Source organism: Aethalodelphis obliquidens, unplaced genomic scaffold, assembly GCF_003676395.1.
Source record: "Aethalodelphis obliquidens isolate GAN/ISIS:26980383/991018 unplaced genomic scaffold, ASM367639v1 scaffold13, whole genome shotgun sequence".
In the NCBI taxonomy this organism is placed as follows: Eukaryota; Metazoa; Chordata; class Mammalia; order Artiodactyla; family Delphinidae; genus Aethalodelphis; species Aethalodelphis obliquidens.
In genome coordinates this window covers 14,832,656-14,855,627 of record NW_020837957.1, presented here as the reverse complement: position 1 = coordinate 14,855,627, position 22,972 = coordinate 14,832,656, and the positions used below count along the sequence as shown (strand labels likewise).

General features: G+C 35.8%; 1 protein-coding gene across 21 annotated transcripts in view; it reads left to right on the top strand.

Moving 5' to 3' along the window:
• Positions 1–22,972, top strand: part of FUBP1 (far upstream element binding protein 1) — a 34,075-nt gene that overhangs the window by 501 nt on the left and 10,602 nt on the right. For 7 of the 21 annotated variants that reach the window (XR_003434321.1, XR_003434322.1, XM_027114116.1 and 4 more), the window contains exons 2-19: positions 6,034–6,124; positions 6,949–7,011; positions 7,815–7,853; positions 8,827–8,866; positions 9,412–9,464; positions 9,557–9,628; positions 9,754–9,811; positions 11,465–11,627; positions 11,719–11,817; positions 11,942–12,043; positions 12,293–12,395; positions 12,495–12,595; positions 12,972–13,113; positions 13,741–13,901; positions 16,454–16,605; positions 16,691–16,770; positions 20,055–20,192; positions 22,198–22,272. Coding sequence is in view for 19 of the 21 variants with exons in the window: in XM_027114116.1 (XP_026969917.1) it covers positions 6,034–6,124; positions 6,949–7,011; positions 7,815–7,853; positions 8,827–8,866; positions 9,412–9,464; positions 9,557–9,628; positions 9,754–9,811; positions 11,465–11,627; positions 11,719–11,817; positions 11,942–12,043; positions 12,293–12,395; positions 12,495–12,595; positions 12,972–13,113; positions 13,741–13,901; positions 16,454–16,605; positions 16,691–16,770; positions 20,055–20,192; positions 22,198–22,272 (1,732 nt within the window). In the remaining 2 variants the exon portion in view is untranslated. Of the gene's footprint in view, positions 1–3,339; positions 3,457–6,033; positions 6,125–6,948; positions 7,012–7,814; positions 7,854–8,826; positions 8,867–9,411; positions 9,465–9,556; positions 9,629–9,753; positions 9,812–11,464; positions 11,628–11,718; positions 11,818–11,941; positions 12,044–12,292; positions 12,396–12,494; positions 12,596–12,971; positions 13,114–13,740; positions 13,902–16,453; positions 16,606–16,690; positions 16,771–20,054; positions 20,193–22,197; positions 22,273–22,972 lie in introns of those variants that run through there. The other 14 variants (XM_027114119.1, XM_027114124.1, XM_027114131.1 and 11 more) reach the window with 8 other exon arrangements.

The window sequence follows — 22,972 nt, the reverse complement described above, 5'->3', positions numbered from 1 at the left end:
GAACCCCAACGCGTGCTACGCGAAGATGGCTTTAGATTTTTTTCTCCCGTTTCTGCGGTACTCGCGCTTTTTTCTCCAAGGTGTTAGCGTTTCCTTTTCCTTGGAGTGAACATCCTCTTCCATGGGGTAAAGCGCGCGTAGTTTTACACAATAGTATGGAAGCTTCTGGTAATGAGTTTGGGAAAGGACTAGGGTCTGTCCGCCGGAGCCATGGTAAGGGAAGGGATCTGTCATTAAAGCAGTCTTTAGAGCTTCCAACCCGTTCGAGCTCTCCCGCAGTTAATCTTTCGGTACCATACACTTTCACACCTTCAAGGAAGAAAATTAGAGGCGAGCACTCGTATTCCGCGTTGGAATCCCTCTTCAGGGCGGGATTTACGCGTGTTCTACGGTTCCTTCCCTCTTACTTCTCAAAATGGCTTCAGGGCCATTATACCCTAAGTTTCAATTTGAATCTGCCTCTCAGTTCAGAGCCGTAAACTGACCAGACCTCTTTGTATTACGTAGGTGCGTACATTTGCCCTGAAGGCACCACTTTCCCAAACAAAAGCTGTAAAAAAAAAAAAAAAAAAAGTTATATTCTAGGATTTTATTTGAACTTTATTAGATAATCCCTTAATGTAATTTTAAAACGTGTGATGTTGGTATGGACTTGTGTCTAAGTAAAAGTAAGAATCTTATATTCTCGTTATGACATGATGCGTGTTAGATGCTAGACATTTTTAGGGTACAGTGTTAAGCTCATGGTAATCAGAATCCAATTTTGTGGTATGTTTTGATTACATTAGTTCATTTCGTTAACTTACTTTTCACCCCCCGGTTGGATTAAAGTATCATTTGAGTCAAAATCCATAAAATCTGTAGTGATGTAGCAAAGCGCTCATATTTTTATAATGTGAACACATTATAAATAAAAATGTACCTGTACTTGTTTTTAATCAGAAATTTTCCAAGGAGTCAACAGAAGGTCATCATTAACCCTAATTCTGCGATTTATTTACCTAATTCTTATTTACTACTTCTGAACATGTTTAGAATAGTGACTGAAACATTTATATAATGTCAGGAACTCTGTTAGAAGGGTTTTATTAGATTGGATTGGAAGACTCACCTGAATTATTTTATTCAACCAGCATATTGAATTAATTTGTGACACTGTACATAAATACTGGAGACTTTTTAAATGTGTTAATTGGGTTTCTGCCTTCTAGGAAGCTATGATGATCAGGGAACCAAAGACAAAAGAATAGAAGTATCTGATTAATGCTTTCAAACAGTAGACAAAATATGGGCACTGTTAATTCATCCATTTGTTCTATAAACATTTTAGAGTTCTATGAATCAGGTACTGTACATAACACCAGGGGTTGGGGTACCTAACTGCCAAAGTAAAGGACTGATATTTTAAGCAAGGCATTAAAGAATGAGTGAGAGTTTGACCAGTGGAGAAAGAAGCAGCATGTGCAAAGGTATGGGGGTTTTGGGGATGACAAGAACCTAAGAGTGAAGTCACTGGAGGATAGGGTTGCGTGGGGGAAGGAGGGTGGAAAATGAGGTGAGAAAAGGTACAGGTGGATACAACTTCTGAAGACAATTTTCTTATTTAGACTGCCTTTTTAAATATAGAAATTGTCCTCAAACTATGAATTTCTTGTCCTCTGTTTGTATGCCAGTAGCTGCCCCAGTGCCCTTTCTGTAATAAAATTTACAAGTGTCTTTGCTGTAATTTGATTGTTTCTACAGAATTAATCTTAAATCTGAGATTCTCATATTTAGCATTTGAGTTGAATTGCCCCTTCTGGTTACATTTGAGAGTGCCTCTATATTGGTTGTAGAGCTGCTTGTCTGATTATGTAAGTCGAGTATAGGGAAAAGTGCTTGGGCTGAAGGGACAAATTAGGTTAATCCCTGAAATACGTTTTTCCTTATCTATATTAAATGGATACTGAATTATATTTCCAAAATCTCCATCTAACCTTAAGTTTCTTTTCTTTGTCTAGAGTATTGTGCTGTGTTCTTTGGAAGGAAGAGGTATAAGAACAGCTTCTTGCCTTCAAAGAGCTGCATACTGCTTGGGAAGCTATTGGCATTTCAGCTGGATAGTTCTTTGTTATGCAGGAAAGCAGAACAAATGATAGGGATCCCTGGTCCCTATCTAGTAAATGCTAGTAGCATTTACTCTAGCTGATTGTTGCCATGAGGCAATTGAGGCCGAGTTGCTCAGTCTTTTTTCCAGAGAATTCTAATAGCTTATTTTCTTAATGTGAAATTTCCAGATTTTTATAATATTCTGTGAGCTAAATCTAGCACAGGGGCACCAGACTGCTTCTCTAGTTTAGGTTTCCAACCTGTCTACTTTAGAAATTTATATTTGGGTATTTCAAACTGTAACTGCAGAGGGTGATGTTGAAATTCTTTGATTAGATCTTTAGTGATCACACTGATAATAAGTTCTGTCTTTGAAACACTGGAAAATTGAGATACATCTATCTACTTTTTTCCCTTTAAGGTTATATGAAGATAGAAGTGAATCAGAGACTGAGACTAAGTATAGTGGTAGATCACAGGTTATGCAAGAATATCAATCCTCATCACTTCCCCTCTAAACAACTATTAAATTAATCATTAAGTACTCAATTCTTGAAATCTCTTTCTTGATAATTGTGAAAGTAATTCAGACTGTATTATGTTTGAATGCAATGAAGAATTTATAAAATAGGACTGTTGACTTTTTACTTAGCATTAATCTCCAGTGAAAACTAGTATTTGTGTGGGGGGTGGGGTTGTTTGGTTGTTTTTGTTTTTCTAACACATTTTGAGATGGGATAGCAAAGCTTGATTATGATAATAAGCACAGATTTCTGGGCTGTAAAGAGGGGACAATACTAATAAAGTGGTGGGCTAGTAATATTTCTAGCCTCTTCACATTTCTGGTGCATAGGAATTGAATCCATTAGGACCTTGCCCATAGTAGGTACTCATTATTTATTGAATTGAATCAACAGATATCTTTAATGAATTAAAGCAGTAATGAAATTTTGTTCTGAAAATAATTATGTTCTTTCAAAGTGTATATCTTTGGCCAGTACAAATAAAAACCTGTTAAATTTTTTAAATTGAATATTTGAAGTCTTGTGAACCTGCTTTATAGTTGAATTAAAGTGTGCTGATTTGTTCATAGTAACTGGCAATTTATATGCTACATATTAGGCTCTGTGCTAAGCATATTTATATTAATTCATTTAATTCTCACAACTATTCTACAGGGTAAGTGTAGAAACTATTTATCTCTTTTGTACACAGAAGATGAATGAGGCACAAAATGCTTAAGAAAATTTGGCAAGGACACAAAGCAGTAAAACCAGAATTACCACTGACCCCAAATCACGGTTGGACCCCAAAGCCTAAGGAAGCATGTAGACTGAAAATTAGGAGATAGTCATTTTGGGCATTTAGGTAATTACTTCTGAAAATCAGCTTTTTGTGTGTTGTTGTTTGTGGTTTTGTTCTTGTCGTTTTAATCTCTAAAATCAGGTGGTATGACTGAATAATCCCAACTTTCCTTTCAACTCCAAAATTCTTGGATTCTAGGAATAATTGATGAAGAAAGGTGGAAAATGCTAAAACATTGAAAGCACAAAAAATATTTATTCATTTGAGAAGTAGGCAGGGTCCAAATGGAAAGCTTGAATTTTTACTGTAAATTGAAAATCAAAGAAGTTACCTACACTTAATTCTACTAGTCTCATAAGAATTTTATATAGTTAAGAGACTGGATTGTAGGAATTACTGTTTCTCTTAAATTCTGTGCAGTGACCTAGGAAGTGTATGTTTTCTGTTGATCTTGGAGAATTGATTAAATCTGTGTTAGTATTTTTTCTAAAAGTTCTTCTCTAATGTTTTTGTATTGGTTCTGAATTTTTGAGATGGTGTTAACTGGTTCTTCTGAGTGAACTAAAGATCAATTTTATTTTCAGTTGGATATTTTTAGAACTATTCAGTGGATAGGGAGGTATAAATAAATATCCTTTTTCTGTGCAGAAGTTCCTTGGAGTTCAAGGAGTGCTGCTTTGCAAACTCAGTGTTTATAAAAGCTAACTGCAGAAGGTACTACCAGCCTAAACCATTTTCTTTCATTAGTATTAACTCTTTCCTTGGACCAGAAATATTTTCCTCATAACATCAAAGCCTAGCAGTATGTTAAATTTCCTGAGGAACAATTCAAATGCTGATTGCTTTAAAACTGAATGGTGGAAAAGCAGTTCTCAGATGTGATGAGGAAGACTTTCAGGGAAGAAATAAGATTTTAATTAGATCAAAGATTCGAATAAGCTTTTGAGAAAGTGAAAGATGATTAAGATAGGTTAGAGTGACCAAAGCTATAAAGTCAGGAAATATATAATTGTATACCTTTCTTGTTGAGCATTTTTATATTTAATCCTAATATGCTTTGTGGTGGGTGTTTGCATTTACAGATGAGAAAAAGGGAAACCTAGGAATCCTAGGAAATACATTTGGTATATGGGAACTGATATATGTTTAGGACTTACGTGATACATATTGGATTCAAGTCGTTGAATACGCTTATCCTTTCCAGTTTTCTAATTATAATGAAGCTTGAGGCACTTGGTTTAGTTCCACATCAACACCTTTTTAGAAGAATTCCAGTCACCAAAAGTTTCATTTTCTGTTTAATTTTTATCATGGATAATTTCAAGCATACTCAGAATTGAAAGAATAACATGGTGAGCTCTAATGAGCCCATCACCCATCTTTGGTGATTACCACTTGTAACTGCCAAGGAGGTGTGTAGAAATTGGGACTTCTCCACCATTGACTTACTATGTAACATTGGTTAAGTTACCTCTTGAGATTGTTTTCAATTGTAAAATGGATATCTATCTCACTAAATACTGTACCTCATAGAATTGTTGTGATGATTCAGTGACAAAATGAGTATAAAACAGTTATCATAATACAGAGTTTGGCCTTTTGCTGGCACTCAGCAATTTTAGTTCCATTTCCCTTTTCATAGAAAAATGCAGTAAATAACCCCTGATTGTGCCCCACTTAAGACTTGAGGCTGGTGTTTCTTTTTTTTTTTTTTTTGCGATACGCGGGCCTCTTACTGTTGTGGCCTCTCCTGTTGCGAAGCACAGGCTCCGGACGCGCAGGCCCAGCGGCCATGGCTCTCGGGCCTAGCCGCTCCGCGGCATGTGGGATCTTCCCGGACCGGGGCACGAACCCGTGTCCCCTGCATCGGCAGGCGGACTCTCAACCACTGCGCCACCAGGGAAGCCCGAGGCTGGTGTTTCTTATACTATGTTTGCCCCACTCTAAAAGTTAAAAGTCTCTAACAGTGAAATGAGTTGTGGTTCTATAACAGAGACTTCCTTAGACATACAACTTCCCAGGCTTCCTCCACACCGCCTCGTTCCCTTAGAAAAAGATTGTCCAATAGAAGTATAATGCAAGTTACATGTTTTGTTTAACCCAACATATCTAAAATATTACCATTTTAACGTGTTCAATATAAAAATTTTTGAGACGCTTTACATTCTTTATATTTGTTCCAAGGTTTCGCTATCTGGTGTGCATTTTACACTTGAAGTACATCTCAATTTGGACTAGACATATGAAATACTCAGTAACCAAATGTGGCTAGCATTTTACCTTATTAGACAGCACAGCCTTAGCATGTTCACGTTCTCCCTATACCAACATATAGAGAGTCATGGGAGAGAGACATGGAGAAGATAGGATTAGGATCCATATTTTCCTCAAAGTTATTTGGTCAGTCTTCTAAAGATTCTTAATTGATTACTTCTTTGTTTTTATAGAGATATATCAGAAGCAATTCCAGATGATGATTATTTGTTAGCTCTGAAGTTATTAATGATAGTAATAAATTGAACTGTAATTTTAATTTGTCTATCAAATTAATTTTCTTATGTGATAGATATTTAGCATATATTAGGAAATAATGTAGTTATGGTGCTATCCTTAATGACAGTGTGTTTTTTGTTTTTTAAGATTGCAGCAAAAATTGGAGGTGATGCTGGTACATCACTGAATTCAAATGACTATGGTTATGGGGGACAGAAAAGACCTTTGGAAGATGGAGGTAAGTTATAGCCATAAATATTTTAAATTGTTTTACACAGAGTTTAGTTGAAGTGATTTTCAGTATTTTTCAGATGTTCTTTTTTTGAAACATTGCTTTTATCATAAGGTTCCTAAAATTGTAAGGGTTATATTGGACTCAAAAGGAGAGGGGGGAAAAGAGACCTAGACAAGGTAGGTAAAATTTGAGTTAACCAGCCAGTTTTGTCTTACTAGAGAACATCATTTTCCCTCTTTTAGGATTGTGCCAGATTGATAGTTTGCACAGACGACTTGTTAATATACTGAAGAAAACAAAAATACAAAATGTTTAGGAAACATTTCATGGGTTTTTCTCATCATACATGAATTAATCTGAGATGCTGTATTCTCATTACTTTGTTATTTCAGATTTCACTTTAAAGGTTGAAGTTGTTATAGTTTGCTACTTTAGTGTGTTGCAGGTTATACCATTTTTTGTTTGTTTTAGTACCTTGTTTTGTGTTTCAGGTTTAATTCAAAATGTGGCTTAAAACAGTAGATAAACAGTGCCTTGTATTTTTTAAAAACATAATTGTTGAACCTTCTGAACTTAGAAGTCTGCACATATTTTTTTGTTTTAGATTTGATGTATGAATTTTGATACATTTTCTTTTTGCCCTTTTTTTTTAAAGGAGGATTCTGAATGAGCGTATAGAATGTATTTGTAGCTTTTGACCAGGAGTGCTTGGTTTCCTTTTATTTAAGTGTCTTTCACATTTATAGTGAGGTTTTAATATACAAAAAAAATGAGCTAATGATGCTTCAGATGTTGTATGTAATGTATTCTTTTTATTTTATGTGTAGATGGCTCTTGGACAAGTCCGAGCAGTACAACACACTGGGAGGGAATGCCCTCTCCTTTTAAAGGCAGGAATTTTTATTTATTACCTGTGTTCAGTATGTAAACGTGAAATAAACCAGTGGATTCTTAAATGGACACAAATATTTCTTGGATTATGTGTCTGAATTTTTGTTGCACAACATTCTGATGTTTAATCATTTAAGTTTGAAGGGGGGAGGAGAACGTAGTACTTTGAGCTGTAGGTTGTCTATTCTAAGGTACGCATTGTATTCATGTGTGTAAAGGATGTAGATAAAGATGAAGTCATGTAGTTGTTTGAGTTTCTTTTGAAGTTTATGCTGTGAAATGTTTGGTTAGGAACAGTAGAACAGTTTAGATTGAGATTGCCTTGCAATGTGATTTTTTACTTATTTTTCATAGCTTTGTGTTCACTGTCAGATACACTCAACTTTTGATATGTCAAATTTTCACATTTTGATAGGTTTTTTTCCTTCCAATCTTCAGTTCCTACAGTGGGAAGCATCATTAGACTTTAGCATGTGATGTTTTGCTAAGTAACGGACTAAATACTTTGTCTTGTATCATTCTAAAGTGCTTAACATACATTAAGGTCAGTGATTTGATTCCGTAAAAAAGAACTTTTTTAATGTCTGTGCATCTTTTAAACATGAAGAGAATGAAAGAAATGCCGTTTTCTTTCGATCACTAAGTGTTTGGGTTGAGTTTTGGCAGTTTTGGTTCAAATGATAAACAATACCCTCAGCTATTTCAGTAAATGTTTATATTGGTATTCTTGATTGGGCATGGGGGAGCTAAGTCTTATGTTTGTACTTATTGGCAAAAAATTAAAAGACTCTTAATTTTACAGATCAGCCAGATGCTAAGAAAGTTGCTCCTCAAAATGACTGTAAGTATTTATTTTAAATTGGGTTAAAAGTTAAAGTAACTGGATTTTAATATTAGGGCTTTGTTCCTATGTTTTGTTGGGTATCTTTGAAGTTAGTTGAAGGCCATAAATTATCTTTTTGTATGAATTTATTTCTAAAAATATACCTCCTATCTCCTAGTTCAATTATGGCCATGTATCAATATAATTTAAGATTTAGTTGCTAAGTCATTTTACATGTTCAATTTATTTTATAGCTCTGTTTTTGAAGTACAGTTGTTATATATTTCATTATGGTTTATCATTGGATATTGAATGTAGTTCTTTGTGCTATGTAGTAAGAACTCATTGTTTATCCATTCTGTACATATTAGCTTATATCTGCTAACCCCAACTTCCCACTCCATCCCTCCCCCAGCCCAACACCACCCCCCACCACCTTAAGTCTGTTCTCTGTCCACTAGTCTGTTTCTGTTTCGTAGGTAGAATCATTTGTGTCAAATTTTAGTTTCCGCATATAAGTGATATCATATATATGTCTTTCTCTTTCTGACTTAGTATGGATATCTAGTTGCATCCATGTTGTTGCAAATGGCATTATTTCATTCTTTTTTATGGCTGAGTAGTATTCCATTGTATATACGTACCACGTCTTCTTTATCCATTCATCTGTCAATGGACATTTAGGTTATTTCCATGTCTTGGCTATTGTGAATAGTGCTGCTATGAACATAGGGGTTATAGCTCCATTTCTTAATCTTTGCTTATGCTGCTTGAAAAAGGACAGTTTTTCTTTTATGCTATTGCCAATAATGTCTGCCATTTCACTGAGTTTCTTGCCCACTCTCAGTGTTAAGTATTCTGCATAAAATTTTTGTGCTCTTCAGGGTGTTGTCTGTGTGTCAGGGAAAGATTTTAGAATTGCTTAAAATGATTATATTGTTAAATATATGTCAATTAAATTAAATTCTCACTTTATTTAATTTTTTGGTAGCTTTCGGAACACAGTTACCACCGATGCATCAGCAGCAAAGGTATAGTCAAATAAAAGCTTTTCAAAGAGCACTTTGCAAGTTTTAGTTGAACTGTATATGAAACACAGCCAAGTTAGTATATAGTGAATATGTGTCTGCTTTTTTTTTTTTTTTTTTTTTTGGTATATATGGTTCATTTCCCTTGACTCAAATAGGTGATAGCAAATGATCTGTTTTCTTGAGTGAGATACATTTGTAATTTGAAAGGATGGGTGGAATTAGCCACACTTTAGAAGAACTAAGCTGAATTAAAATAACTGTTAAAATGGTATCTCCTGAACTGCACCCCAACTCCTTTTTGTTCGTGCCTTCAGACTGTTCCATCCACCATACCTTCCTCACTTGATGTGTATGACCTTAATTAAGATACTGAGTTTAACTACTCAGGCCCCATATTTTGACTTTGAGTATTTTAAGTATGTGCCTAGAAATGTAGTTTAAGTTATTAGGAGCCATTAGATTTCCATTTTTATGTTTACCTTTTATTTATAAACAAATTATCTATCTTTCTTTGAAGGAAAATGTTGGTTTCTGTTATTTCTTAGCAGGTCTGTAATGACAGAAGAATACAAAGTTCCAGATGGGATGGTTGGATTTAGTAAGTAATCTGATTTTTTTAAAGCTATGAAAAAACATAATCAAAACATACTTTAAAATCTTTCAGCAAATAATTTTCTTTTTTCTTACTAGTAATTGGCAGAGGAGGTGAACAGATCTCACGCATACAACAGGAATCTGGATGCAAAATACAGATAGCTCCTGGTAATGTTATTCTCTTGCTGTTATTTTTCAAAGTGACAAGAAAACTAGCATTTTTAAAGTTGCTAGTGAAAATGATTCTGTTAACATTTTCTTGGCCTAAGATTTTTGTTTGTTTTTAATTGTAGACAGTGGTGGCCTTCCAGAAAGGTCTTGTATGTTAACTGGAACCCCTGAGTCTGTCCAGTAAGTACGAAAATCATGTTCCAGCCCTTCCTTCCTACTGAAGGATATTGTCCCTGCAATTGAACTGACTTTCTCCTGTGCTATTCCTTTTCCCTTTTTTTAGAAAATTTCTAACAGCATATAAACATGCTTGAAAATCCCTCTAAACAGAAAACCATCCCTAAACCCCACATTTCTAATTCTCTGCTCTCTTTTACAAAAAAACTCCTTAAAAGGTGGTAGCTCTGCTTGACTCTTCAGCCTTGATTTCTTTCCCTAAATTCCAGATTCATATCCAGCTGCTTCCTTAGTATACTGTCCACTTGAATGTCTACTAGACATCTTTAAATGTTAAACTTCAAATTGTTAAAAACAGAATCATTGTTTTCCAGCCCATGGTTTTTCTTTTACTCAATCTAGTTCATCTCATTTCAGTGTATGAAAACTCTGTTTTAATACTTTATCTTTCTCTAAAGTCTCATTTATCCATAAGCATTTTTTCCTTCCCAGTTATTTGGAATTCAGCCTTTTCTTGCCACCTTCTGTACTGTCACCTTATCTATGACACCATTTGCCTATATTACCACAATGTGTCTCCATTCTTTTTAGCCTTGTCTAATTATAGTATAGCCATACCGATCCTTTTATAAAATATGAATCAATTCATATCACTACTTTGCTCAAAGATCCTCTAATGCTTTGCCATTTAGAGTAGAAGTCAGTGTCTTTATTATGTCTTGGCTTACCTGCCACCTTTCTCACTTCATATATTACCATTCTTCTCCAAACTCACTCTGTTCTAGCCCCATTTAGCCTCTTTTCTATTTTTTCAGCACACCAAGCGTGCTTCTCTTTAGAGTCCTTTGCGCTTTCTGTTTCTTCTCCCTGGAACATTTTTCCCCAGATATTTTCATAGTCACTCCTCTACTTCCTTCAGGTCTTGGTTCAAATGTCTCCTTATCAGTAAGGTCATTCATTATTCTTTTTTTTTTTTTTTTTTTATGCCCTGCTATGCGGCTTCTGGGATCTTAGTTCCCCGACCAGGGATCGAACTTGAGCCTGCTTCAGTGGAAGCGCAGAGTCTTAACCACTGGACCGCCAGGGAATTGTTCATTCATCTATTTTGCATAAAATAGCATCCCTTCACATACATACACACAACCTGTCCTCCTTATCTTGTTTTGGTTTTCTTTATAGCACTTCACAAATGACATGTTTTTTCTTTAACCTGCTATTTTTACTTATTTAATGAAGTTAAGGCATGCCAGCAAGGACCTTGTCTTTTTATTTCATTGCTGTAACCCCATTACTTAGAATAGTACCTGGCATATAGTTGACATTTCTTAAGTATTTGTTGAATGAACAAATAAATTTTAACATGTGAGTAACCAAAGTAAAGGTTTTAAAAAGTAAACACATGGTTTATTTTTGGAAGAATGAGCTTTATTCTGAGATAACTTTAGAAATAGGGTGTGTCTTGGAAATTTTGGACTATTCTCAAAAATATTGATTATATATTGATACCTAGAAAATGTATTGTGTGGTTTCAGTCTTTGACACTCACGGCATTTTCTTTTAATTGTTAAAATTTAGTTTTAGGCCACCTTATCCTGAATTGGGATGGGAGGAGTACCTGATTATATTATTTTGTATTGGCTATTAATTTGTTAACAGATCAGCAAAACGGTTACTGGACCAGATTGTTGAAAAAGGAAGACCAGCCCCTGGCTTCCATCATGGTGATGGGCCAGGAAATGCGGTTCAAGAAATCATGATTCCAGCTAGCAAAGCAGGATTAGTCATTGGAAAGGGGGGAGAGACTATTAAACAACTTCAGGTATTTGTAAAATGATTACTTTTTGTCTGTTTTGAAGCCCGTTTCCTTCCTCTCCCCTCTTGTTAATACATCTGATTTCTGTGATTAACAGGAACGGGCTGGAGTTAAAATGGTTATGATCCAAGATGGACCTCAGAACACTGGTGCTGACAAACCTCTTAGGATTACAGGGGACCCATACAAAGTTCAAGTAAACTTAAGTTTATATTTTACAAAGAGGGATTTGGGGTGGATGGCAGAGGGGGAACACATGCATGAATAATTACAGCGTTTTGAGACACGATTCCTAAATTGGGTAATTTTTTCTACTTCAGCAAGCCAAGGAAATGGTGTTAGAATTAATTCGTGATCAAGGTGGTTTCAGAGAAGTTCGAAATGAGTATGGGTCAAGAATAGGAGGAAATGAAGGAATAGATGTAAGTAAAACTACCAATTTACAAGTGGTTGAATGCTAGTCCATAAATAAAATAAGGCTTTTCCTGTTTTGTTTTACATAGCCTTCTCTAACATTGTACTGTCTTCCCCCTCATTTTCTACCTTAGAATACAGAATGTGTACTTTGTATCTTGCCAACCTCTTTGATATAAATATAGTACTTCTATGGTTTGGGGCAGATTAATTTTTCAGGAAATGGCTTTCCTAATGCTTGGTCTTCTCTGCATAAGGTCCCCATTCCAAGATTTGCTGTTGGCATCGTAATAGGAAGAAATGGAGAGATGATTAAAAAAATACAAAATGATGCTGGTGTTCGAATTCAGTTTAAGCCAGGTGAGTACATATATTTATTTTCTAAGCGTTGGAGGCAGTTACTTTTGACACTAATTAATTTAATGCTAAATTAATCCAATTTGTTTCCTTTGTATAAAGATGACGGAACGACACCAGATAGAATAGCACAAATAACAGGACCTCCAGACCGATGTCAACATGCTGCAGAAATTATTACAGACCTTCTCCGAAGTGTTCAGGTTTGATAGAATGTTAAATTTTCATTGTTTTGTTTTCATTTTAAAAATACTTTGCTTCATTAAATATGAAAGTCCTCCTCCATATTATTTTTATCAGAATCTGTTTGGTGATACTTCATTAATAGCTAGAAAGTTTAAATTGCTTTAAGATGAACATTTTGGAGCAGGACGGCAGCTACATAAGTGCACTGCTTTATTCACCACGGCATAAAAGGAATAAATGGTGGTGGTCATTTCTTGATTATTTGGGCCAAGGTGTGTCCCAACTTCTCTAAACTTCTCATTTAGGAAAATGAAAGTTAAGGGAAATAGATGTGTAATAATTTTACTGTGGAAAGAAGAGCATATTTCTGACTTTGTCTTTCCCCTCTTTTAGGCTGGTAATCCTGGTGGACCTGGACCTGGTGGTCGAGGAAGAGGTAGAGGTCAAGGCAACTGGAACATGGGACCACCTGGTGGACTACAGGAATTTAATTTCATTGTACCAACTGGAAAAACTGGATTAATAATAGGAAAAGGCAATGTATTTAAAACTATTACTGTGTGGTTAATAATTTAACGGTTCTGGATGCTATTTCTGTTGCTGTTGTAAATGAGTAGCAATAATTTTTTTTTGGCTGTGTTTTAGTAGAAAAGTGTTCTTACGTTGATAGTAACACCTAAAGCCTAAATGAAGGGCTTTATATGTACTTAAGTCAAGAGTGGGATTTGAATCACATTGGCTTCTAGAGAAGGGAACCAACAGTATAATTATTAGTGTAAGAAATTTTTCTTCTGACCTAGAAAGTGGTTAGTGTTTTTGTTTATTTTGCTGTTTCCTGACATGTTTTTAAATTTTTGAATTTTTAAATCATTGTGTTAGTTTATATTTACATTGCTTAGAAAAGCAATTTCTTTGAAGCAAATATTTTGATGTTATAATTCATTTTAAGGTTGGGTGCAGACATACTAAGTTATGTCTTAAAACTTAAATGTGTGAAATGCTTCATATAATTTGATTTAAAGTGTAGAATAAATGGAAACTCCTAGTAGAATATAGGCAAATGGGTTACTGTTCATACCTTCCTTCTTAATTGTGACCAGTTTTTGAATAGCTCCTCTGTATCCTTTGAATCTTTAGAGAAATTACTGTGCTTTGATTTTAGGAGGTGAAACCATAAAAAGCATAAGCCAACAGTCTGGTGCAAGAATAGAACTTCAGAGAAATCCTCCACCTAATGCAGATCCTAATATGAAGTTATTTACAATTCGTGGCACTCCACAGCAAATAGACTATGCTCGGCAACTCATAGAAGAAAAGATTGGTGTGAGTATGCTTTAAACTTCCAATTGATCGCACAGATCCTGTTAGTTAAATAAGACAGTAATTCATGTGTTCCTATAAGTGCTGTACAGAAAAATGTTAATTTCTACTCTAAAATTATAGGTCTGGTCACATAATAGAAACATACAATATAGAAGAGATTTTCCAGCAATGAAAATAACCCAGTTAATACACAGTTACAGGTGTTCAGAACCTTGTACTTGAGGGTGGGTAAATAAGAGGATAGCATTACTTGAGTTACGGTATTAGGGTTGGTGGAAGATTGTGGAATATACCTGAAGGAGACAGTTAACAGGAAGTCACTATTTATTAAGGGCTTGCTTACCCAACTTTGGTGAAGCAAAGGTGAATCAGATGCCTGCCCCCTCAGTAAAGTAGAAATCTATAAATCCTAATTCTTAGACTGGCTGACAGTCGTCTGGGGAGTTTTAAAATGTCGAGCGCTTGGGTGCTTTACACCTTGACACATATAACGTACACAGTTCTGATTCAGAATGTCTGCAGTAGGACCCAGCATCTAATTTTAGAAGGATGTTCCAGGTGATTCTGATGCATGATCAAATTTGGAAATAGTGCTTTACTGTGTTTATCTTAGTATGAAGAATTAACGTGAACGAGCATCTTAAATTATTAATAATAATTAGAGTATCTTAGGAAAGTTCTTCTTGATGTTTGCCATGCTGTGAATGAGGTGTTTCTCTCTGCTTGGGAAAACAAAAATAGATGTACAAAAGACACTTCAGAATACCTTATGGGGACTTCCCTGGTGGCGCAGTGGTTAAGAATCCACCTGCCAGTGCAGGGGACCTGGGTTTGATCCCTGGTCCGGGAGGATCCCACATGCCGCGGAGCAACTAAGCCCGTGTGCCACAACTACTGAGTCTGCTCTCTAGAGCCCGTGAGCCATAACTACTGAGCCCACGTGCCACAACTACTGAAGCCTGTATGCCTAGAGCCCATGCTCTGCAACAAGAGAAACCACCGCAGTGAGGAGCCTGCGCACCCCAACGAAGAGTAGCTCCCGCTCACAGCAGCTAGAGAAAGCCCTCGTGTAGCAACGAAGACCCAACACGACCAAGATAGATAGATAGGTAGGTAGGTAGGATAGATAGATTTACTTTAAAAAAAAAAGAATACCTTATAAAAATATACACAAACATAAGTTCTGTGGTATGGAGAATAAGTATAATTGTTCAAAAAAATGAAGAAAATAATTGTTGGACTCAGTAATGGCAGGAATTGATGGCAGAAAAATGAATAGTGCATCTTGGTTTTGGATTTTGCTATCATCAGCATTGCTTCTGGATTGATGGACAGACTAGATAGGTTGTTCAAGAGAAGCTCTTAAGAAGTTCTTGGACTCTTGAGTCAGGCTATTTGGGTTCAAAATACTCTGAATCATTTACTGACTGTGTGACCTTGGGGGAAGATAATTACACTCTTCTTTGCCTCTTTTTCATCTGAAAGTGAGGATAATCATACCTACCTTTTAGGGTTATAGGGATTAAATGTTTGAAGTATGTGTGTTTATCCCTTAAAAGAGTGCCTAGCACAAAGCCCTGTAAAAATGCTGCTACCTTTTTTCAGTAATCCTTTTTTTTTACTATTTGGAAAGGAAAGGTTATGTATAATTGAAGTGAGGGATAATGACAGCAGTTAGAGACTTAAAGAGACAGGTTATTATGAAAGTCTTGAAGTTTGGCTTTATTGTAGTGAGAAAATTGACAACCATATATAGATTAAGCATTTTTGTCCAAATTGTCACATGGTGAGTATTAACTGCATGAAAGGAATATTTTATTTTAGAACAGTTAAATCTAGTGGTCCTTACAAGTTGGATTATCAAAGAAGAATCAACTAAGCATTATTAATTATGATGTGGCATGAAATGGATACGAAATATTCTGATTTGTTAAATCAATTAAAAAGGGAATCTTCATGGTATTCAGAAAATTATGATAAAAAGGGTAAGGGAGGAAATGAATTAAATTATTGATTGAAATGGGGCTCAGTGACAGGAAGGCTGTGAGAAGGACTGGTTTGTTGAGTGAGAACTTGTTACATTATTGGGGAAGTATTCAATAGCCAGTTCACGATATGAGACCTAAGCAATTTGAGGACTGTATTGTCAGCATGGTTCTCTGATTACAATGTTAAGTGAATAGATGTAGAGTAGATGCAGAGAGAGAAGAGCTAGAGGTAAGAACTTGATATTTGATAAGCTTCCATGATTAAGATGATAAAGGGCTAGTAAAAGTAAAAATTGTACAAGGAAAGGGAAATAATGGAAAAGGGAATCGCCTGAAAAGAATAGAAGGTAAAGTTAATGTTTCAGTTCTTTGCTAATGCTGTTGATTTTAATTAATTTTACATGCCTTTCAGAAGTTTTGCAACGAGTGAGGAAATGAAGAAAATCATAAATTTTAGATTGCTTGTGGTTAGGTAAAAGGGTAGAAATGGAAGGTTATTTGGCCTTTGAAATGTTTAACCATTACTGTCTTTCTGATTTTTGTTTGTCTTTTGCTTTTTTGCAGGGCCCAGTAAATCCTTTAGGGCCACCTGTACCCCATGGGCCCCATGGTGTCCCAGGCCCCCATGGGCCTCCTGGTCCCCCTGGGCCTGGAACTCCAATGGGACCATATAACCCTGCACCTTATAATCCGGGACCACCTGGCCCTGCTCCTCAGTAAGTTTTGAGTTTGGTTCTAGGCTTTTCCTCAAAGATTCTAGATTTTGGGAAACTATTTTAAAATTGATTTCTGTGTTTTCAGTGGTCCTCCAGCCCCTTATGCTCCCCAGGGGTGGGGAAATGCGTATCCACATTGGCAGCAACAGGCCCCTCCAGATCCAGGTAAAAGATGCTTATCATTTGGGTGTAATCTGTGTTTTTGTTTGCCACTCCTGTTACAGTTATAAATTTTCTAGTGTTGATTCTACATTGTGTGCATTTTCTGCACTTGTTTCACTCCTTCAGCAGAAGTGTTAGGTTCTGGTTCTACTACAGTGTATAAGACTGTTGTGAGTATGGTCTATTTTCGTAGGTCTTTTTCTACCTGCATTTGGCTTTCTCTACTTTAGAAGTGATATAGCAGAATGCTAAAAGCCAAGAGTATAGGAAGAAGTACAGTGTCTCAGGTTTTAGATGCTAGTGCCATCAAATGTATGTTAATTGTGACATCCATGAAAGAATAGTGTATATTTATTTATAAAATTGTGTGAGAGTCAGTTGGAGTGTTTAATCCTTGGGCATTAAACTTCCAAATTCTCAAATAAGATATGTAAGTTGCCTATTTTAGTATTTCTGATATAACTTCACATTAGTAAAAAGCAGGCTGTATTAAATATCTGCATGTTGGAACTCTCAGATTAATTTAGTTAAATATTTTCTCTGTTCAGATGTGATTTTTATCTGTTACATTTTATTCTATCCTTGAATCTTTTCCCACCCTGTGGTTTTCTTTCCATCACAGTCAAAGAGCATTAATTGAAACCAGTAACTTTTATTTATGATCCCTTTTTTTTTCCTCACCTACTACATACCTCTTAGGCCTCTTTCACTGGAGTAGTTTCAAGGAAGGTACTGAATTAAGGATTCCTTTTCACACTAGTATACTTACTTTTTAGTTTAGTTTTTTTTTGTGTGTGTGTGGTACGCGGGCCTCTCACTGTTGTGGCCTCTCCCGTTGCGGAGCACAGGCTCCGGCCACACAGGCTCAGCGGCCATGGCTCACGGGCCTAGCCACTCTGCGGCACGCGGGATCTTCCCGGACTGGGGCACAAACCCGTGTCCCCTGCATCAGCAGGCAGACTCTCAACCACTGTGCCACCAGGGAAGCCCTATACTTACTTTTTTAAAAACTAAAATAATATAAATGAAATTGTTTTAGTGAATTTTATTAAACATTTCTGGAGTTAAGGGTGGCCCTGTATTATAACATACCTTAATTTCATAGGAGGTATATGCTCTTTGGAACATGATGATACAACATGACAGTTACCAAATAACCACAACTCCCACACGTTAAAGAAACTAAACTGTGTGCGCTAAGGTCTGAGTATGCAGCAACGAATTTACATTCTGTAGAAATGCGTACTTAAAATGTTAGCAGTACTGTGCTAGAAGGACTTAAGAAGGGTCAAATATGATTTATTGTATAATAGTGTTTAAAGAATGGAAGGATTTTTCTTTCCCTCTTGTAAGCTAATTGGTATGGTGTTATTAAGTAGAAGAATCCCACCACTGAAGAGATTGAGAAAATTAAGGGGCAGATTTATATTGGGTAACTTGGATCTGCAGGATTGCACCTATTTGGATGCTCTGTTTGGGTAGGTAGTATGATTGAGAGAAATGATGGGAATAAGAAGTGGTCTCTGTTTCACAGTCTCATTTTCCCACTTGGGGTAGTGGTGAAGTCATCAGTGAAAGAATTGGTTAATGAATGTGGCTTTTAGCAATGCCTTTGGGAAAGAAATAACCCATTTTGCTAAAAGATAACAGCTAGGGTTAGATATTGCTTATATGTAGAAACCAAAGTGAAATTTTCATTACTTTGTATTAAACATCCTGGTATTTAAATGTGGCCCTATATTGACAGTAAAGTCTGTATTCTCTGAATTAAAATCTGTTTCTATAAAAAAATTACTGGGTGGTTAAAGATTTATGTAGTAGTCACATACTTAGAGTGAAACAGACTTGAATACGTCCTAGTCATAACTTAACTAATTACGGGATAGTAAGCAAGTTTTGAACCTCTCTGTATCTGTTTTCTTATCTATAAAATGATAAGTAAATGAATGAATTTAGTAAGTTCTCAGTATGTATTAGTTATATGTAATTATGAGACTGGTTTTCATATATGGTCTCCACATTTTAAGAGTGTAAGTATCAATTCCTAAAAGTCTGTTTTATCTCAGTTTCTCTATCTAGACGTGCTGTGTCATATTTGTATTAATTACTATACAGGTAATGATACTATGTATTGGGACACATGTATTAATTTAGAAACTTATGGAGAGTGGCATAATGCCTTATAATTGTATCACCTTAGACATTGGATCACTCTGGGAATCCTTACCCATTTTTTCTCAAACATCACTAACCTTTGTTTTATTAGGCAGCTGAGAATTGCTGCCCATTTGGGATGAAGGCTAAATAGATTACATATAGATATAGAATCTGGTTAAGGAAATTACATCTTTCTTCAGGATATAAACTAATAAAGATATACCTATAGTATCATATGATACACCCAGTATAAAAGACAGAATCAGTAAGAGGATTTCTGTTTCAGACTGAGAAGTCTCAAACTTTTAATGCATCAGTTGATTTTTATGAAGGATGAGTGAGGGACAGTCAAGTGCAGAGGAAGCATAACATGGTGAAACGCCCAAATATGAGCATGATGACTTTTGAAAAGTACAACCAATTTACTGTGGCCAGAACTTGAGTGTTGGAAAAATATTGACAGCAGGGAGAGGCTGGAAGGGAAAGTATAAGCGAGGGTGTCCAAATATCTTGTTAAATATGTTGAATGATATTCTTTACTTAAAAGCTTTAATAGTCCCTAAAGACTCCAGGAAATAAATGAATTTCAAATAGGGCAGTGACATCAAGTTTATCTTTTAGGATAATCACTGAAATATGATGAGATGAAATATGGCGAATCTTTTTCTTTTTCCAAGGTTTTTAAGTTGTCTCTTCATTGAAAACAAGATAGGACAGAGTTCATAGTTGTAAAATAATTCTTTCTTGTACAGGTTAGTCCCTAGAATTCCTTTCCTTTAGTCATCTGCCACATAAAACTGTTGTGCTTGAGGCAAAACTGTTTTAGAAAAAGAAGGGCACAGGATGGTTTGAGACAAAGCATTGGATTTGGAACCAAAAGATCTTTATTCGTATTCCAACTCTGCCAGTCACTAGTTTTCTAGGAACTAGGAAAGTTACTTAATCTCTGAGCCTAAGTTTTCTATAATAAAAGCTAATGATGACAGTAAAAATAATAGAAGAATTTGAAAGTGTCCACTTACTGTTTTTTAATGTCCAGTTAATTTGGGGGTCTATATATTTGCTAGAGAGGTGTGTGTGTGATTGATTATGGACTTTAGATACAAATATAGAACTTGTGTTTATTCTAGCTAAAACAGGAACAGATCCAAATTCAGCAGCTTGGGCTGCTTATTATGCTCACTATTATCAACAACAAGCACAGCCACCACCTGCAGCTCCTGCCGGTGCACCAACTACAACCCAAACCAATGGACAAGGTAACTATGGTAATTAAAGAATTTATTTTCTATGTGGAAGTGAAAACCTGTGTTTGGAATTATATATAAAGTATATCGGTGTATTACCCCCAAATTTATAATATTATTTAATTAGCAGCTTCAGTAAGCAGCCTTTGCTTTTTAAAAACAAGTTACTTTGAAATAACTGCAAACTTTCATAAAAGTTGTAAGATACATTACCAAGAACATCCAGATAATCTAGCTGTTGATGTTTATCTTCCCCCATTTGATCCATTACTCTATCACACGTGTCCATATACATTATCATTAGTCTTTTTCAGAACCATTAAGACCAGGCTATAGACATAATGCCCCATTACCCTTAAATACTTCTTTCTGTATTTCTCCAAAATTAACCATCACACGGCACTCTTTAATCAACGTTGATACATCTTACTATCCCCAAGGCACAGCCGTTACTGAGATTTCACCAGTTGTTCCAACAGCTTCTCATCAATCAAGAATAATTCCTGTCTTTTTCTTTCAAAAGAGTGCAGACCTTTTGTGAGATGTTTATGGATCAACCTAGGTCCCTTCAACCTTTCCTTATTAAGATGAGGTCACAGTCAGGGTTCCTGCTTACATTATGGCAAGAATACGTCAGAAATGAATGCTGTTCGCTTAGTGCATTACAATAGGGGTCGTATAATGTGGACCTGTTTTATCTCCAGAGGTGGTGACCATGGTCACTCAGTCATGTTGATGTCTGCCAAGATTCTATACCATAAAATCACCATTTTTCTCTTTGAAATTAATACTGTCTATAGAGTTATACTGAGATTATACCACTATTCTGTTCTTTTTTTGGAGGGGGGCAGGACAAACAGGATAATTTTATTCTCATTTTTCCTTAAAATAAAGATACAGTAGAAGTTTTACAGTTCAATTTGATGAGATGTGATTTATAATCTTAACATTTTTTTTAAAAACAAATGATAGCAAAAACAAAGAAATAGTACAAATTATAAAACTACTAGAGCAAAGAGAAAACTACCTTTCTGATCAAAACATGTACCACAGCTAAAGTTCCTTAGAAAACTTCCTAAGATTTCTAAGCTAAACTTTCTTAGGATTCTGTTCCTCATTGAAGGCCTTAGCCTTCATTGATAATAGCTGCCTGATTGAATTACAAATATGATAATTTCTCCTTTCGTCATTCATTCTGCATTTATTAGGTGGTATTTTACTATAGAAGAGGTTTCGTTTTTCTTTCTGTTTATTTCTGATGTCAGTATGGATTCCTGTTTTATTCAGTAAGTTATGTTTTTAACTTAACCAGATTGTCCTAGATTTGGTCAGTCAGGAGTAGCTTTAAGATGGCTCCTGTATCCTTTTGACATGCCTGTCATTCTTTAAGCACTTCCCTACTTTCTTGCACAATAAGATGCTTATATTGTGCTTTTTGAGCTCCAGCCCTTGAATCAGCCATTTTTCCAATGATCCCTGATTTCTTTTAGTAGATGATGATATTTAGAAAACAGTTGTGTTCATTGCTGCTGAGGTGTTACTGCTACTAGCTCCTTTCAGTGTACAGAGCTAGGAAATGGATTTATGTACATGCATATCTACATACATATAAAAATACATAAATATCCATATGTGTATGTATTTTTAAAACTGTACATTCATATTACCTGCAGTTCCATTCCAGGGTTTCAAAGTTCTTTCTAGCTTTTCCCACTTTCCATGCTTATAAATGGTGAAAGACCTGGTATCGTCAGTGTGTTTTACTTGACCATTGAATTTACTTATATGCTCAGTGTAACTACTCTTCTAAATAAATAGAGCATCTTCTCTGTACACTATCTCTGTACTCCCAGAGTCCTGTGTCTTTGGCACCAGCAAGGATGCCACTATCACACAGCACTTCTCTCCTACCCTCATTTTCCATGACAGGCTACTCCCAACTCCTCTACACAAAAAACAGAAGGAAAGGGCCAAAATTGCTTTTTAAAAACCTTAATCATAATTTTTTATGTTTTTCTTAAATAAGGAGATCAACAGAATCCAGCTCCAGCTGGACAGGTTGATTATACCAAGGCTTGGGAAGAGTACTACAAGAAAATGGGTATGTTCTACATTTCTTTTTTAATATATTTTATTTAACTGAAACGTTTAGTAAATATCACACTAAAATGTTGAAGATTTTGATAAAAAGCATGTTTGTTCCATGTTTTTATTACCTTGGACTTCTTTCATCCAATAACTTAAAATCTTGAGGTATAGAACTATTGAACAAGAATGCATTCCAAAATCACTGAACTTTCAGACGTATCATGGTCATTACAAATAATAATTGTTAAATTTGTGGTTAAGAAATCTTTTTATTTCTAAGTGTATTTGTCAGCCATTTACTAATTGAAGCTAAAGGTTTCCCCACTGGCACATAGGACATTGAATATTACCTATACTTTTGTCAAAGATAAGTTACATGTCAGTAACCTAAATGGCACTGGTTAAATTATAGAGCACCAAGCAAAAATTGGTTGCATGTGATATTATTTATGCTGCAAAATAACAGATAAGAAGTAACCTACAGGGCTTCCCTGGTGGCGCAGTGGTTGAGAGTCCGCCTGCCGATGCAGGGGACACGGGTTTGTGCCCCGGTCCGGGAAGATCCCACATGCCGCGGAGCTGCTGGGCATGTGAGCCATGGCCGCTGAGCCTGCGTGTCCAGAGCCTGTGCTCCGCGACAGGAGAGGCCACAACAGTGAGAGGCCCGCGTACCGCAAAAAAAAAAAAAAGAAGTAATCTACAGTGACAGAGGA